At 38.0% G+C, this 19,484-nt stretch overlaps 1 protein-coding gene across 1 annotated transcript in view; it reads right to left on the bottom strand.

The window, feature by feature from the left end:
- Positions 1 to 1,062: 1,062 nt before the first annotated feature.
- The window catches only part of CREBRF (CREB3 regulatory factor), a gene marked incomplete at both ends in the record, with an annotated part of 28,282 nt that continues 9,860 nt past the window's right edge, over positions 1,063 to 19,484 (bottom strand). The window contains 5 exons of the mRNA XM_079701420.1: positions 1,063 to 1,178; positions 7,980 to 8,102; positions 15,698 to 15,771; positions 16,980 to 17,169; positions 18,824 to 19,018. Coding sequence (XP_079557546.1) covers positions 1,063 to 1,178; positions 7,980 to 8,102; positions 15,698 to 15,771; positions 16,980 to 17,169; positions 18,824 to 19,018 — 698 coding nt within the window. The remainder of the gene's footprint in view (positions 1,179 to 7,979; positions 8,103 to 15,697; positions 15,772 to 16,979; positions 17,170 to 18,823; positions 19,019 to 19,484) is intronic.

Here is a 19,484-nt window from a genome sequence, read left to right as displayed (position 1 = left end):
ACAGAAATAAAATTCACAGTTCAGTAAGATCCCTAACCCTGACCTTTTCGTTTTTCTTTTTTTTCTCCTTTTTTTTCATACATTCATACAGTATCATGTAAGCTGTGCAAAACTTTACTTAGACTGGCAGTATGCCATATCAGTTGCATTTGTCTTTGGTACAAAAAATAAAACAATCGCAATAATGTGCAAGTATTTGTCTTCTTCCGGTCAAGTACCGAAATATGAGTTTTCTAGAGCCATCTTTTTTTTGTTTGTTTTTTTGTTTTGTTTTTTATACAATACACAGACTCTGTGGCATATATCTACATTTCAACATAGTCCTATATACATTCAAAAAATTTGAAAAAGAGTTGGAACAAAAAAACATTTAAACCCCATAATTTTTCCATCTATATATCTTGTTTTTTCCTCATTAGGGTTTTCATGATACAAAATATTACCAGTTTTATAGTTTCCCCAAAATACAAGGCACAAAGAATATGCTTTTTTTTCTTACTTGCACAGACATTATATATATATATTTATATATATATTTATATATACCATATTGAGCTCGGAAAATGAACATCTAATATGGCACATGGGCATGAGTGCTGGGTTGTGCCATGTACAAGTGAGATTAATGGTTGTGGAAAATTAGAACAAAAAGCAATAATTCTAAAAACAATCTGAACTGACTGTTTAAAAAAATGCTTCCTCAATTTTTTTTGTGTGGTTCAGAGCATAAACCTGCCACAATATTTGGCATTTACTATTATCTTCACTCTTCCAAAATGTTTTGCTTTAACAGATTTTGTAATCTGTATCTAAACATACACTTAAATGTGTGAGTTTCAATTCTGATGCCAGTAGCAGTTTTAACCAACGGTTTATGCTCTGAAAATGTAATAATCAAGTATTTTGGATCATGCTTCACTTATGCTACTTAGTTCTTAAAACAATGTAACCTAATTGTAAATGTTTACATAATGCTAAACTGACATGCAAAACAGAATGAAAATTTACAATGAACAACGTGACAAACACAGACATTTCTGACCAGTGGTCCAATGAGGCTGATTACACTTTTGATGTTGGTATCCTTAGTCCTACAAGGCCTCCAGTGGGATTGCCTTCCGCAGTCTTCTCTAACACTTGGTTAACAAATTCTGAAGTTTGCCCAGCAACTGGGAGACCTGAAGAAAAGAATAATAGGCACACTTAGACACATATGAAAGTGAGGAGTAGGAAAATCTGAGGGTCAGGGGTGACTCTCAGCTAGACACTGGTCCCAGATGAGTGTTCTGCTGTTTGCTACTGCAGCCCAGAAAATAATTCTACCCACCATAAGTAGAGCCTACAAGATCAGAAGGATCAAACCACCAGTCTCTTCCAACTGCTCCAACCTCACTACATCTCATGGATGGGCTTCACCCACGTGTCTGAAAATATATACCTGAAGGATGTTTTCATTCATTTTTATAATGACTGGATCAATTTTGCTTTCCTTTTTCTTCATTTTAAAGAAAGGTGGATAAATAAGCAAACTTGGAAGAGAAGAGGGAAAGGTGGGAGACACTGCAGGTGTGTTGATTTTTTCATCTTCCTCATCCTCTATAGCTGAGGTCAAAGATATTTGATATATTGATTTTACATAACAGAGGTGTACGTGTTTTAAATGTAATACAAAACTGAGCAATTAAAGGAGATGGAAGCAGAAAAATACTATGCAGTAATTGCTCATAAGAAGTCAAAAGATACTGTAAAAAACAGAAAATTGACACCACCTTAACCATGTGATCAAAAACAGCCTGACCAATAACGGGACAAACTGATACTGTTTCTTGATTGACATAATGAGAAGGATATATAACCTACAATGTATTCTTGCCAAGAAAATTTAACTGTAACTAATCATGGGCAAACAGATGAATTCAAATGTTGGGACATTTTACAAGATCAACTACCTGGATTTTTTATGGAAGAAAAAAAGCCTGGGAGGGCTTCCCTGGTGGCGCAGTGGTTGAGAGTCCGCCTGCCGATGCACGGGACACGGGTTCGTGCCCCGGTCTGGGAAGATCCCACGTGCCGTGGAGCGGCTGGGCCCGTGAGCCATGGCCACTGAGCCTGCGCATCCGGAGCCTGTGCTCCGCAACAGGAGAGGCCACAACAGTGAGAGGCCCGTGTACCGCAAAAAAAAAAAAAAAAAAAAAAAAAAAAAAAAGCCTGGGAGACTGATCTAGATTAAAGGAGACAAAAAAAAAAAAAGACACAACTAAATGCAACTCATGATCCTTAATTGGATCAAAAACAAACAAAAAGGTTATAAAGGACATTACTGAGACAACTGGAGAAATTTAAATATGGACTCCATATAGATGTCACATCAATGGAAGTTATACCAGTATTGTGTCTAAGTAAGAAAGTGTCCTTGTTCTTGAGAAATACATGCTGAAGTAGTAGTTATGGATGAAGATTCATATGTTTATAAGCTACCTTCAAATATATAGGGAAAAAAATGTACACAGAGGCAGAAATAAAGCAAATGCAGCAAAAATATTAACAGCTGGTGAATCTAGCGGAATGACACGCAGGTGTTCACTGGACTATTTCTTTCTACTTTTCTTGTAGGATTGATATCTTAAATGAAAAGTTGAGAAAAAAATTAAGTATACATGTTATTAGCTAAAAAGTGAACCTGCAAGACAAAAATGTAGAGCTTGAAAATAATCAGAGGACACATACAAAATGAAACTATAATAATAATGGATCATACAGTGAATGACATAAAAAGACAAGAAAGCCATATGAACAAATCCTAACAGCTCTTTTGATAACAGAAATAAAACCAAACATACATCAATAAATAAAAATGAGCTGGGACTTCCCTGGTGGCACAGTGGTTAAAAAGCCACCTGCCGGGCTTCCCTGGTGGCACAGTGGTTGAGAATCCGCTTGACAATGCAGGGGACATGGGTTTGAGCCCTGGTCCGGGAAGATCCCACATGCTGCGGAGCAACTAAGCCTGTGCACCACAACTACTGAGCCTGCACTCTAGAGCCCACGAGCCATAACTACTGAAGCCCATGAGCCAGTGCCTGTGCTCCGCAGCAAGAGAAGCCACCACAATGAGAAGCACGCACACCGCAACGAAGAGTAGCCCCCACTCACTGCAACTAGAGAAGGCCCGTGTGCAGCAACAAAGACCCAGCACAGCCCTAAATAAATAAATAAATAAAAATTAAAAAAAAAAATAGAATCCGCCTGCCAATGCGGGGGACACGGATTCAATCCTTAGTCCAGGAAGATCCCACATGCCGCAGAGCAGCTAAGCCCGTGCACAACTACTGAGCCTGCGCTCTAGAGCCCGCGAGCCACACCTACCAAGCCCACGAGCCACAACTACTGAAGCCCACGCGCCCTAGAGCCTGTGCACCACAACTACTGAGCCTGAGCTCTAGAGCCTGAGAGCCACAACTACTGAGCCTGTGCACCACAACTACTGAAACCCGTGAGCCTAGAGCCCGTGCTCTGCAGCAAGAGGAGCCACCGCAAATGGAGAAAGCCCGCACGCGGCAATGAAGCCCCAAAGCAGCCAAAAATAAAATAAAATAAAAATGAGCTAAACTCATCCATTGAAGAAAAACTACTAGACTGACTAATAAAGAAAATCAAACTACAAGTTACATATAAAAATCTAGGAGTGAATTTTATGGTATGCAAATCGAAATTAAATTTAAATTTTAATCTAATTAAGATCTTTTAAAAAGAGATGTATCTCATATAAAGTAATTCAGAAAGTGAAAATAAAAGGGAAGGCTACCAAGCAAAGATAAATAATAAGAAAGTTACATTCATGATTGTGAGATCAGACAAGATTGAATTCAGGGAAAAGCTGTAAACAAGACAAAAGATGTGTGCTTCTTGATGATAAAGACTATAATCCATAATGAAGGGGATGTAACGTACAGCATGGTGACTGTAGTTAATAATACTGTACCGCATATTTAAAAGCAGGTAGGAGAGAGGATCTTAAAAGGTCTCATCACAAGAAAAAAATATTTTGTAACTATGTATATTGACGGATGCTAACTGGACTTACTGTGGTGATCATTTTGCAATATATACCATTATCAAATCAGTACATTATACACCTGAAACTAATATAATGTTATGTCAATCACACCTCAAAAAAAATTAGAAGCAAAATGAAAAAATTAACTCCTGAAATTAAAACAAATCTAAAAGGATATAAGAGCCGCAAATAAACACAACAGATAACGCATTTAAGAGAAACAGCAGTGAAAAGGGAAAGAATTTTAAAATAAGAAAGAAATTAAGAGATTTTTTTTTTTAATTTGAGAAAAAGTGAATATACTTCAGAAAATACTGAAGATAGGCAAAGAAGATCCAACCCACAAATAGTAAGAGTCCCCAAAGAAGAAAACCAAAGCAAGGGAACAAATCAAATATTAAAAACATATGGGCTTCCCTGGTGGCATAGTGGTTAAGAATCTGCCTGCCAATGCAGGGGACATGGGTTCGAGCCCCAGTCCAGGAAGATCCCACATGCCGCAGACCAACTAAGCCCATGCGCCACAACTCCTGAGCCTGCACTCCAGAGCCCGTGAGCCACAACTCCTGAAGCCCAGGCGCCTAGAGCCTGTGCTCTGCAACAAGAGAAGCCACCGCAATGAGAAGCCCGCACACCGCAACAAAGAGTAGCCCCCGCTCACTGCAACGAGAGAAAGCCCGCGCACAGCAGCAAAGACCCAACGCAGCCAAAAATAAATCAATTAAATAAAGAAATTTTAAAAATAAATAAAAATTAAAAAGATGTGAAGCTACTTACTGAAAGAGCACAGAGTGTATATGAGAATATCAACCTAAAATGACCAACTCCAAGCCATGGTCTAGAAAAATTACTAGGATTTAAAGAAAAAGAAAAAATCCTGTTGACATCTGGGCAAAAATAGCAAATGGCATAAGGGGAAAAAATTAGGCAATTATTAGCTTTTCAATAGCAACACTTTATGCCAAAATAAAAATGGAGAAACATATTTAAAATACTCAAGGCAGGAAAATGTGAGTCAAGGATTGTATCTGGTAAAACTGAGAATCAGGTACAAAGGGAAAACACAAACTTATCAATATATAAGACCTTTAAGTTAAAAAATAAAAAGGCAGGAAGAATTTTTTCTTATAACATTAAATTCCTCTCTCTACCTAAAACAGGAAGACAATGTAGAAATAAAATTCTTTTAAGGAAAAAAATTCAAATGTTTACGGTGTGGGCTTTCCTGGTAGCACAGTGGTTGAGAGTCTGCCTGCCAATGCAGGGGACACGGGTTCGAGCCCTGGTCTGGGAAGATCTCACATGCCACGGAGCAACTAGGCCCGTGAGCCACAACTACTGAGCCTGCGCGCTTGGAGCCTGTGTTCCACAACAAGAGAGGCCGCAATAGTGAGAGGCCCGTACACCGCGATGAAGAGTGGCCCCCGCGTGCCGCAACTAGAGAGAGCCCTCGCACAGAAACGAAGACCCAACACAGCCAAAAATAAATAAATAAATAAATTTAAAAATGTTTACGATGTAACATGGTAACATCAACAACTAATACTTACTAAGTATTGAGAATTTGTGTTCAGCAGTATGCTAAGTGCTTTACATGCACTCTTTCCATTTAATCCACACAACTGTCCACATTTTATATTATAGACGAATAAAATTAGGTTGAGGGAAGTGAAGTTACTTCCCTAGGGTCCTCAGGTAGTAAGTGGCAGGGCCAGGACTTGAATCTAGAACTGATTTCAAATATTCTGATTTTAACCATTATGCTAAATGAGCTTTTGTTTTTTGAAAACATATCTTAATTTCTGCACATGCCCAGTGGGTATTGCTAGAGCCACAGAGAAACCACTAGCATTTTGTGTGTAAAAAGATAGGAAACAAGGCATGCAGAACCTAAAGTACCTTAAGATAAAGAAAATGTTTTAAGAATGAAGATAAATGCTCAAAAGAATCAAATGTTACACAGAATGTCAAGAAAAATAAATTCTCAAGTAAGTCTACTGGATGAGGCAATTAGTGGGCCACTTGGGAACTATACAGTTCAGAAACTATCTAGAGATGAGTGTCAGATGACAGGGCCAAGTGATGATCCATGGGTACAGTGCAAGCACTTGCAACTAGGAGCACTTACTTCTAGCTCCTAGTCCTGCCACCTGCTGGCTGTAGGACTTGTGGCAAGTTACTTAATACCTTGTTGGGTTTCCAATTCCTCAGCTGTAAAACCAGGATAATAATACCTTCTTCACAGAACTGTTGAAGTAAATCACTAAATCTGAGTAGACAGATCCTGGATCATAGTAAGTACTATATAAATGCTAGCTGTTTATCCCTTCCTAGACTAAGGAATTCTCTTTTCTCATCTCTTAATCTCTCTTTTAGATCTTCTCCTTTGGCCTTTAAACATAAAAGTTGTCAAATTTCATGAAATTGTAGGGTTAAAATCTATATGCCTTGCTAATTTTACTAATGATTCCAAATTGCCCTACAGAAACACTAGTATATTTTACGTTCAGTATGAACACAATGCTGACAAGAAAAATTAATAAGATATTTCAAAAACCATAAGAAACTTACTAAGTGCATGGAAGCATTAAATGTGTATTTATTTTCAATTAAAGAAAATGCAATGATTTGGGTAGCAGATTTGGTATACAGGAGCATTTCTGTATAAGTAGAAATAAAATATTCTTGCTCACTCTACTGCATCTAAGCATGTTGTTGATTTCTTCATAGCAGTTACCACAATGTTATTATTATTATTTTTGGTTTTCTATTCTTTGCCTTCCATTTTTAGACTACAAGCATCTAAGAAGAGTAGCAACCAAGTCTCTACTTAACCCCTGTATCCCCCAACACCTGGCAACATAGTAGGCATTGAAAAAATTTTGTGGAATGAATGAATTTATAATAACTGGAAGTCAGAAAAATTGTCTTAACAAATTCTAAGATATTTACAATTTAAAAATTTTTTTAAATTATAGTGTTTGGCACTCTAAAATTCAGGTAAATAACTAATCAATGATTGAAAAGTAAGCTGTAATTCTTTTAAGTGACGTGATTCAATATACAGTCAGCATCCTGGGGAAAAATGAACTGGAAGAAAATTCTCAGGTAAGTGAAATTTACTACTCTACACAACAACTATGTAAGAACCAGTTTTTAAGAGACAGTCCTAGAATAAAAACTGTTAAACAAAGAACATATAATATAGCTGAAACAATTTTATGATGCTTTAGGGTTTTCATGGCTTGTGTTATGCTGTAATGCCCTTGGGATGCTACTGATCATAGGGTGATTTGCTCCTACGGCAGCCAAGCTCCTGGGGCCCCTAGGGTTTGCATGTCTTTGTCTACATTAGCTACCTCTACCCTCCCTGTCAGGTATCACTCTGCCTGACTTCTGGATGCCTGCCTCTCTGTTCTTCCCCATGTGGTATAATCTGTTCAGGGATGGAAAACCAGATAATCAAGTCTGTTAGAATCCTGTGAGAGTAAAACAAATAGGTAAGAACCCCTATTGAAGTATATACTGAAGGCTTGACAAGGTCAGGGATCTTTATTTTCCCCACAGAAGGTTAAAGTTGCTAGAAGTTTATCTTTCCTAAGTGTTAAAATAGTTCAGTAATGAAGTCTAAATAATAAATTGTGGGGCAGCGCAATGCTCACCTGCCCACTTGTAAGCCTAGTAAGCGTCCTGATAAATCACTTCTTGTCTATCAATCAATCAATCAATCAATCAATCGTGGTAACCAGCAGAACATGTTTATGAATGCTAACTCTCAAAAGACAAATCTTCTCATAAAGGGAGGTAACTACAATGAGAGCACTTGAGTTTTTCCTTAAAAGAATTTTGAATATTCCCTTGAATCATATACCTTACACTATACGTTATTAGTTGTTATTAGTTTATCCAGTATTCTTCTTACCAAGAGTATCTTTAATGAGGATTTCAAGCTTCTGTCCCATGTTGGGTCCTCTCTCCTCTCTTGGATTCTGTACTCGGTTTACAATCTCTTGCTTGATGGAGTTGATTACAAACAATAAATTATCTGTAAGACGGAACAGGACAGTTGGAGCATGTCATTAACATGGAAGAATTTACTTTTAATTATGTAATAACAGATACTCAAAAATGAAGAACATATAAGAAAACATTAAGCAGTGATGGTTGTAAGCTTTCTTATCCAAAGAGACTAATAATCAAACGATGTGCCACTTCTGATAACAGATTGTAGACATGTATCAATGTCCACTATCCTGTAAGCAATTTGCCCTACTTGTCTTCACAGCTATGACAATGCCTGGTATGTTGACTCATAGGGTCTTAGTAAATGTTTATTAAATAAATCGAACAAAGCCCTTCAAAGACAAAGCTTTAAAAACAATTTTCCCGGGCTTCCCCAGTGGCGCAGTAGTTAAGAATCCTCCTGCCAATGGAGGGGACACGGGTTCGAGCCCGGGTTCGAGCCCTGGTCCGGGAAGATCCCACGTGCCGCGGAGCAACGCAGAGTAGTTGTGGCCCGTGCGCCACAACTACTGAGCCTGCGCTCTAGAGCCCGCGCTCCGCAATAAGAGAAGCCACCGCAATGAGAAGCCCACGCACCGCAACGAAGTGTAGCCCCCCTCACCGCAACTAGAGAAAGCCCGTGCACAGCAACGAAGACCCAACGCAGCCATAAATAAAATAAATAAATTAAAAAACAACAACAACAAATTTCCCCACCTTAAGAAGCTTTAAAAAAAAAAGAGCAAAGTTAACCAAAAGTAAATAAGGAGGGAAATAATAAAGATAAGAGCAGAAATCAATAAAACAGAACACAAACACAAAACAGAGAAAGTTAACAAAGCCAAAAGCTGGTTCTTTGAAAATACCAACAAAATTGATACCCACTCCCACCCTCATCCCCATCCCCAGCTAGACAGCTTGATCACCTCTACCTAGAATGAAAAAGGGGGTTATCACTTCAGAATACACCCATTAAAAGGATAATAAGAAAATGCTATGCTAACAAATTTAAAAACTTGGATGAAATGGGCAAATTTATTGAAAATGCCACTTCACAAGAAGAAATGGAAAATCTGAACAGCTCATTTCTAATAAAGGAATTGAATTTATCAAAAAGTATTCCCCAAAGAAAACGCAGAGGGTGTTAATGGAAAATTCTATCAAATGCACAATGAAGAAATAAAATTAATTTCATCAAACTTTCAAAAAAAAAAGGAAGAAAGATCATGGCTGGATTCATTCTCTAAGGCTAGTATCCTCAAATACCAAAACCTGACTAAGACATTACAAAAAAAGAAAATCACAGACTAATAACCCTCTTGAATATAGATACAAAAATCCTTGACAAAATATTAACAACAGGATCCAACTTAAAATATTGGAATAGAATCTTACAAAATATTTTCAATAGACTCTAATATAAAAAGGAAAATGCATCATAGCCAAATAGAGTTTATTCCAAGAATGCAAGGTTGGTTTAATAAAAAATTAGTTAATATAATTCACCATATTAACAGGGGAATATGTGATACATTACCAGAATAAAGGAAAACAATGTGATTGTTCCAATAAATGCAAAAAAAAAAAGGAAAGAAAATGACAGTATTCAATATCTATTCATGATAAATAAAACTAGGAAAAGAAGGAAACTTACTCAAAATAATAGAGAGCATCTCATCTACAAAAAAGCCTACAGCCAATATCAACTTAAAGGTCAAAGTTTCCCCTGCAAACAAGGCAGTCACCACTTTTATTCAAATGTCTTAGACATTGCAACAAGGCAAGAAAAAGAGTTAAAAGGCATAAAGATCAGAAGGGGATAAATAAAGCCATTTCTATTTGCAGATGATGACTGCTTAAATAGAAAATTACAAGGCATCTACTGGAATATCTACTACTGGAACTAATAAATTTAGCAAGAAAATAAGGTATGAGAGTAATACACAAAAATTCATTTTATATACTACCAAGAAAGAATTTGAAATTTCAAAAATGAGTCAATTTACAACAGCACCAAAAAGTATAAAATACTTAGGAATAAATCTAACAAAAGATGGTCAAGCACTCTACATTGAAAACTATATAACAAGTCAGAGAGAAATTAAAGAAGACCTAACTAGATGGAAAGAGAAACCAAGTTCATGGATAGGAAGCCTCCATTTTGTTAAGATGATAATCCTCTCCAAATTGATCTACAAATTCAAAGCAATTCCAATCAAAATTTCAAGAAACTTTTTTTGTAAAAAGTGATAAACTGATTCCAAAATTTATATGGTCATGCAAAGGACCTAGAATAGCCAAAACAACTTTGAAAGAACAAAATTAGAAGACTAACAAGGACTAACACTGCCTGACTTTCACAATCTACTATATACAACTACAGTAAGACACTGTATATTCACATAAAGATAGACAAATAGATCAATGGAACAGAATAGAGTCCAGAAGTAGACCCATACATATAGGATCAACTGATCTGATAAAGGTGCAAAAACAATTCAATGGGGAAAGGAAAGTTCTTTCAATGACTGGTGCTTGATCAACTGGATATTCATATGGGGAAAGAAAATCAACTCTTAGCTTACACCATACATAAAAATTAACCTGAAAAAGATCTCATAAACTTAACTGTAAAACCTAAAACTATATAAATCCTAGGAGAAAATATACAAGAAAATACAATTTTTGGAGTTGGCAAAGTTTCTAATTAGAACACACAAAAATGTAAAATATAAAAGGAAAGACTGACAAATTGGTCTTCATCAAAATTGAAAATTTTTGCTCTTTGGAAGATGTCAGTGAGAAAACAAAAAGGAAATCCAAAGACTAGTATAAAATATTGTCAATACATATATCAGACAAAGAGCTTGTATCTAGAATAAAGAACTTTTAGAAGACAAAATTTTTAAATGGCAAAATATTTTAATAGATACTTCACATATACACACAAAGTATATGAATAGTCAGTAAGTACAGTAAAGATGTTCATCATTAATCAAAGAAATACAAATTAAGACCACAATGAGATACTGCCACATACCACCCATTAGGTTGGTTAAAAGTAAGAAGATTGACCTTGCCAAGCGTTGTTGGCAAGGATATGGACCAACTAGAACCTTCATACACTGTTTTTGAGAATGTAAAATGGTACAGCTACTTGGAAAACAGTTTGGCGATTTCCTATACAGCTACTCATAGGTATTTAACCAAGAGAGATTAAAATATATGTCCACCCAAACACTTGTACGGAAATATTCACAGCAGCTCTGTTACAGCAAAAGCAAACAACCCAAGTATCCATCAATAGGTGAATGGATAAAGAAACTGTAATATATCTAACACAATGGAATACTACTCAGCAATGAAAAGGATTTAACTATTGATATAGATGACATGGAGAAATTTTAAAATAATTATTCAGAGTGAAAGTAGCCAGGCAAAAAAAAAGAGAATGTATGGTAGGATTCCATTAATATAAAATTTTGAAAATGTAAACTAATCTACAGTGACAGAAAGCAGATCGGGGCTACTAAGGGATAGGAATGGAGGGAGGGTTAGCTTACAAAGGGGCACTATGAAACTTGTGGAGGTGATCAAAGTGTTCATTATCGTGATTGGTTTCACATGTATATACATATGTCCAAACTAACCAAATAATACTCTTTAAATATGTAGAGTTACTGTACTTCAATTATACCTCAATAAAGTTGCAGGAGGGAACACATCTCCAATTTCAACACACAGGATTCCTATGGTCTGAAATAAATCTCTACTACTTCAGACACTGCTTTGAAATCAGTGATGTGTTATTCCTAACCTTGTAATACTTGGAAGAGAGCAATCTAGACTAATATTGAAGAGGGAAGTCAGAAATAACTGGGGGTGGGGGGGTGGGGAGGCAGCTTAAAACTACATGCAGGCACAATATATATAAAACGTGTCACTAAACAAGGAAAGCACAGCTGACTCCCTAAATCACATGAAACAAGAAATTTATGCTTCTTCTCGAATAACTGAGAGAGAACACCATTTATTCAAATAAAAGGACATTTACATGCAGGCTGGACTTATGAGAAGCAATGAGGTTCCCCCATCTTCAACAGGTAAAGTACATCAGGCCACTTTTAAAAAGAAAGAAAAAAAAACCCACTGTAAAATCAAAATTGAAACAGAGCAGAACAGCTCTTCTCAACCTGGGCAGTGTCCATGCCAGGCCCTGGGGGGAGGGAGGGCAGAGGTGAAGGGTTCTAACAACATCAAAACCTTCTGGGTGAGGAAGCGGAGGCATCTGGCTCAGAAAGTGAGGCCAAACTTTAAATCTCTAACAGATCCCTCCTGTTTTGATTCTATGTTCATCCAAGAATCTTCCAGTCTTAATTTTCTCACGTAGCTTGCTTAGGGATAAAATATGTCAATCAGGATGAACGTCCAATCCTCTTAGTAGCTTTACTTTTCATTCTGAGTCAACAAATCTACATTTGACTCACGGAGCAGCTTCTTGCGAGCTTTGGTAGAAGGAATCAATAGGAGGAGGAGGTTCGGCAGGATAGGACGGGATGAGTAGGACAGTCCTGGGCCCTGAAGCTAGTCCTTGGAACGGTGCTAGTTGATGACAAATTTAAAAGGATAAGGACAACAGAGTACATTTTTTCATAAAGCTAACTTTACTCTGAAATTATACCTGTCTCAATTTTCTAATACTAAAACATTCTTCCTTGTATGAAATGACAGTAATTGTAGATGATGTTCCTTTTAATGTCTTCATGTAGCAAAATATAAAGTTGGCAACACTATGGTTCCCAAGTCCCAAAATCTTTTTCCGATGTCACCAATTTGTAAATCACAAATTCTAGAAACCATTGGGTCAACAGATAGGTAACAGGGCTTCCCTGGTGGCGCGGTGGTTGAGTCCGCCTGCCGATGCAGGGGACACAGGTTCATGCCCCAGTCCGGGAAGATCCCACATGCCGCGGAGCGGCTGGGCCCGTGAGCCGTGGCCGCTGAGCCTGCGCGTCCGGAGCCTGTGCTCCACAATGGGAGAGGCCACAACAGTGAAAGGCCGCGTACCACACACACACACAAAAAAAATAGATAGGTAACGGATAAAAGTGTTCCACAAAGCAGTAACAGAGTGACTCCCAGATATTTAGAGGAATCAAGGGCACCATTCCCTTGAGAGATGTATCAGAAACTCCGGGAAGAACTTTCAGACTACATGTGGCAAACTACACAGGAGTATTTCATTGCTTCTGAGATGTCTTCTAAACCAATAGTCGAAGCTGCTCTTCCCCAGACTGGAGAAGAGAAGCTAGTAAGACAGAAGTGGAAGAGAAATAAATGAATGAGAAGATCCTTTTCCTCCATGCTGACTAATTGAGAAGAAAATGCTACCTTTTAAACGTGAAGTAGCTAGCTACTGGGAAGCAGCCACATAGCACAGGGAGATCAGCTAGGTACTTTGTGACCACCTAGAGGAGTGGGATAGGGAGGGTGGGAGGGAGATGCAAGAGGGAGAAGGAGATATGGGGATGTGTGTATGTGTATAGTTGATTCACTTTGTTGTAAAGCAGAAACTGACACACCATTGTGGAGCAATTATACTCCAATAAAGATGTTAAAATAAATAAATAAAAAATAAAGACAGGACTTTTCCTACATGAAAATATCTAGAGGCTTTAAGCTAGCTTTGGAAACAAGAAACATTTAAGGCCATCAAAAACTCAATTTGAGATAGAACAACACATTCAGAAATACACATATTCCTGGCCCTTACCAATTCCCCAATTGTTCCACACCCCAGAGTATATTTACATCACAGACAGAAAGCACGTGTGCGTGGGCATGCATGTACATATATACAAATGCAAAAATATATGGCCACACAGATGTACATCATTATGGATAAATTTATTAACTGAATAACACACAGATATATGCCTACATGTGTCCAGAGAAAAAGAGACCAGAAGGCTCCCAGGAGCTCAGCACATTTCCCTGCAGTGTGAGTCAGCTGGGTTCTAAAATGAAATATGAATGTCCATGACACTGCAATCATATATATACTCACAGAGCTCAAGGTCAAAATGCTTCAATAAGCAAGAACGAATAATAGGAAAATGGGCAGATCTCCATTCCAAAAAACCAACTATTGTTTTACCTAATTCATTTACCTTGATTAGAATGCCTGTGTGGTCATTAATAAATAAAACCATCAGTTCCTTTCACAAGTTGTAAACATCACAGTTGGAAATCCTCTTTCTGTCCTCACAAATGGAAACAAGATAACCAAGATAAAGGATTAAGAAAAAACTCCACAACATTTATTGAGCACTTATGTGCCAGACATCATGCTGGACTTAAGAAAACCTCTGGAAACAAATAATAATCGATCATTTAGCCACTGTTCCACTTTCAGATACAATTTAGCCCAAGAGCAACACAGTGAAGAGGACAATTTTAGAGGCAAAGTAACATATGAGCTCTTATGCTACCAGGCTTAAGGAAGAGTAACAGAGCAAGGGGGAAAGAAGGGGTGGTTCTTATTACAGAAGATCAAAAGCAGAGCTTTCCAACCCGCTAGTTCGCTGTAGAAAGGTTCCAGGTGTATGAGATAATGATTGTCTCAGCCCAAAAGGGCCTCCTCCCATCAGCAGCCTACTCTGTTATACTCCAGGATGCCTTAGAGATGATAGTTTTCTGCATGTGCCGTGATGTGAAAGATTGGGAAGCACTGATCTAAACCAATGATTCCCAAATATGTACCAGGATGGTTGCATAAGAGTAATCTGGGGTAGGGGCTTCCCTGGTGGCACAGTGGTTAAGAATCCGCTTGCCAATGCAGGGGACACGGGTTCGAGCCCTGGTCTGGGAAGATCCCACATGCCGCGGAGCATCTAAGCCCGTGCACCACAACTACCAAGCCTGCGCGCTAGAGCCCGCGAGACACAACTACCGTGCCTGCATGCTACAACTACTGAAGTCCACGTACCTAAAGTCTGTGCTCCACAACAAGAGAAGCCACCGCAATGAGGAGCCCACACACTGCAGCAAAGAGTGGGCCCCACTCACTGCAACTAGAGAAAGCCCGTGCGCAGCAATGAAGACCCAAAACGTAGCCAAAAACAAATAAATTAAATTAAAAAAAAAAGGGTAATCTGGGGTAATGTTAAAAATATGGATTCCTGGGTTCTACTTGCATAGACTACAGTTCAGAGTATCTGGGGAGAAGCCTAGAAATCTACAGTTTAACATGTACACACAAATGATTCTAATGAACAATCACATTTGTAAAACATGTTTCTAAACTATCCACTCAAAGGTTAAAATATACATTAGTTAATAAAATTGGCTAACCCAGCACACAACTGTAAAATGGAAGTCAGAGATTACCCATGGTCACAAGAGGTGAGCTCTTTAGGATAGAGGTGAGATTTGGCTTGGCGAACCACAGATAGACATACTAAGAGAAGGACGTGAATGAGTAAGAGTGAGTATATACCTTACTGAATGGATGAACAAAAAAGAGGCTGGCCTAAAGCTGGGCAGAATACAGGGAAAGCAAATAACAAAACCAAAGAAAAAGAGAGTGGTCAGCAAGGTAAAAGGAAGTTAATCAAATTGTTAAAAGTGTAGGTTTACCGTATTCTGTGTTGAGGCCCCATAATTTCACTTTATTAGCTTCATACTGTGCCTTTTTCTTTAACCGACAAGCCCTGTGAAAGGAAGGAGCAATTAGTTCACTTTTTTTTTTAAAGGGAACATTCAGAATATACTTCTTTTTGCTGCTGTCAGATATTTTCTAATAGCAACCAAAAATCACTGCCTACTGATGTTTGTATCAAGGGCCTCAATCATCACCCCAAAACATACAATATCATTTATCCAAACTGATTTTTTAAAGTTTCAGCATAGATTCAAAAATAAAGCTATGGTTAGTATACCAAAATAAGCAAACAAAAACTGGCAATACCAAGTGGTGTAGAAGATGTGAGATAAGTGTAACCCTTGTATGTTGCTGGAGGGGATGTAAAACAGTACATACAACTACTTCGGAAAACAGTAAATATTGTTTTAATTTACTTCATTACCTTGGAAATAGCTACTCTGGCAGTTTCTTATACAGTTAAGCACACACTCCTGGGAATTTACCCAAGAGAAATGCAAACTTATGTTCACATAAACAACTGCAGATGAATGTTTATGGTGACTTTATTCATAATTGCACAAAATTAGAAACCACTCAACTATCCCTCAACTGGCGAACAGATACACTGTAGTGTATCACTTCAAAGGACTAATACTGTCAATACTCCTCCACACAACATGATAAATCTCAAATTCGTCCTGTGTGATATCAAAGCCAGACTCAAAAGGCTGCATATAATACGATTCCATCTATATTCTGGAAAAGGCGCAACTGTAGGAACAGAAAACAGATCGGTGGTTGTGAGGAGTTAGCGGTGAGAGAGGGAGTTCACTTTTACAAAGAGGCATAAGGAAATATTTTAAGGTGATAAAAATGTTCAATATCTTGACTGTGGTTGTGGTTACATAATTGGATATGCTTGTCAAAACTCACAGAAGGATACACTGAAAGTGAAGAATTTATCAGGTAAGTTATACCTCAATAAAAAAACGTGACTTACTGCAAAACAAAAAATAAAGAGCTATGATAAAATTTTTCCTTTTTATACTATAAGGCACTTGAGTTCATTCACCTCTCCCCTTTAAAAACTTCTTCCATGAAGCATAAATACCATCATTTACTTTCAAAGGAAAAATTATAATACTCTCATTGTAGTATTTATAAAAGTATATTTCTGAAAAAAGGGCCGAGGGCCATCTCCTCTATGAAAGCTCACTGAAGTCTAACCTCACCTCCTAGACTTCAATCACATGAGTAAACATGATTACCATTTACCTGGAAGCCAGCTTATTTTTTTCCTTCCTTGACCTTGGCCGGGCTGTTAAGGGAAGCTCACTGACTGGAGTCAGATCACTAATCACCTTATTCAGTTTCCGTAGTTCATTGCCTATCTGGAGTAGTTTTTTAGGATTTGGAGTCAGGTCTTCCACATCCGTTCTCCGTGACTTCTTTACTGCATATTTTCCTATAGATGGTTTAAAAGAAGTTTAAGTGAGATCATTTTATTTAACAAGAGATACATTTTATATAGCCATATGTAAAAACCCATCTCTCCCCTCCCCCCTTTTCTTTTTTCAGAGGTCTCAGCATGTGAACAACCTACGCTAGAAGGGCTGGCCTCCTCTCCTTCCCACTTTGTGATGGCAAGAAATGGGGGTAATGGAGCACAACTCCAGGCTTTTCCCAACCCTTCTCCACCTTAAGGTTTCTAGCCCTGGTATGATGGATTCTTAATTATCTGTATGGAAGTAATAATAAGCATCTCAAACCTCAGGACTGGAGTCCAAGTTCACCTGCACACAAAAATCAGGGCTAGGGTACAGTATATGGTCAGCAACGAATCTGGAAATTTTACCCAAACCAAGACATTTATGCTGCTATGACTGAAAATTTGTCAGACATATATATTCCTGTGTTGGACCCAAAAGTCCAACAAATAAGTATTGCCTTTTCAGAAACCACGTCTTCAGTTAGTTTGATAAATAACATTACAGAAGACTCAAGAAGACTTTCCCTACCACTGCAGGCAAGAGGAATGGCTCTGTCCTCTGAACTACAACACCCTGAACAACTTTCTTAGTACTCACTATATGTTACCTGGACCTACTTGTTGGACCCATCTTTTCATTTCTGGTAGAAAATTAATCTGAAGTCAAAAACTAGGCCTTTATTCACTGAAAGATAATAGAGTACAGACCTGGGTGCCAGTGGAAAGGGAAAATGAGGCACAAATATACTTCTGATACAACTTCTGTGTCAAAAATGCTTAGCAACTTATATCTGTAGCATGAGCAACTACTAAACTGTTTACTGAGCTCCAAGCCTACTAGTGTCCCTCACCTTCTCAGTACAGACTTTGGATTAAGGTAAAAACATCTGTGCAGAAGAAATTCTACTCAATCACATCCTCCTGGGTTCACAGTTCAAAATCTGGCCTACCTAAGATTATAAGCCTCTCCTGACTCTTACTATTCAATTCCTCCTGCTCCATTCCTTTTCTCCACAATTGTTCTTCCTTTCTTTCCTTTCTCTCCTCTTTTCTCTCCACCACCGTTTTGATTCCAATCTCTCTGTTTATATTTAGGCCTGGAGATTGGACAAAAATGAAAGACAGAGATGCTAGAGCCCATTCTCTTCTTCCCCAACCCTTCTTGCTTATGGCAACTGTGACAGGTCAGGAATCGGCAGGCTCTTCGGTCATTTCCTGGGTAGGATATATAGAACAAGAAGTGACTAGAAATCATTTTTACACAAGCTTTCCTCCCTGTTTAGGTGATGGCTCTCAATACTGATAAAAGCTATTTGTGAATGAAGAGCAGTCATAGTAAATACAGCAGCTCTACTGTTCTACTCTCCAATTTGCTAGGAAGGGTTGAATACCTACATATAATGTATAATGATTAAGCATTATGGTTTACTATCTCTATTTAAAAGTGACATGAAATATCCAGGACTGATGGTTACCAAGACTTATCATGGTGATCATGGTGCATGCAAATGTCACATCATAATGTAATACACCTGAAACTGACATAATATTGCACATCACCTATATTTCAATAACAAGAGAAAGGAAGGGAGGGAGGGAGGGAACAGACATGATCACAATCCCCTCTTACCATGATGTAAGCCATTTTTCTGATACATGTTACTTGGCAAGGTATCTCTGTTCCATTCAGATGGCCTTAGCATCCTCTCTTGCTGTGATGGTGTGAGTTGTTCACTATACTCCCAGAAGTACCTCCTTTTACCTCTCTTCCGAGAGGTAATTGAAGTCATCTCCTTCAAGTCTTCCACAGAATCATTTTCATAGCCTTAAAAAAAGAAAGCCCCCCGCCCCCAATTTTTTAAGTTCCATAAATTTCAATAAACCAATCAGGACAAACAAAAATATCCCCTCTATTTACCACCTGACACATTTCCTTTCATCAAAAAACAGTATTAACATGTTGAAGATAATAAACCGAATCTACAAAATAACTTTTAATATAGAAAACTCTAATTCAAAATATTTAGAGATTAATAAACAGAGATAACTACACTGTTTATCTTCCTTAGGTTTCTCTTTGGTTGGTTAGTATATGATACTTTTTTTTGTATCTTCACATGAGATTGAGAGAATAATGAAATATAGCCAGAGGAAAACAAACAACCCAATCAAAAAATGGGCAGAGGGGCTTCCCTGGTGGCGCAGTGGTTGAGGGCCCGCCTGCCGATGCAGGGGACACAGGTTCGTGCCCCGGTCCGGGAGGATCCCACATGCCGCGGAGCAGCTGGGCC

This window comes from Hyperoodon ampullatus (genome assembly GCF_949752795.1).
Source record: "Hyperoodon ampullatus genome assembly, chromosome: 4".
Lineage (NCBI taxonomy): Eukaryota > Metazoa > Chordata > Mammalia > Artiodactyla > Ziphiidae > Hyperoodon > Hyperoodon ampullatus.
Note: the sequence above shows the minus strand (reverse complement) of the source record. Positions and strands in the feature narration are given on the sequence as shown.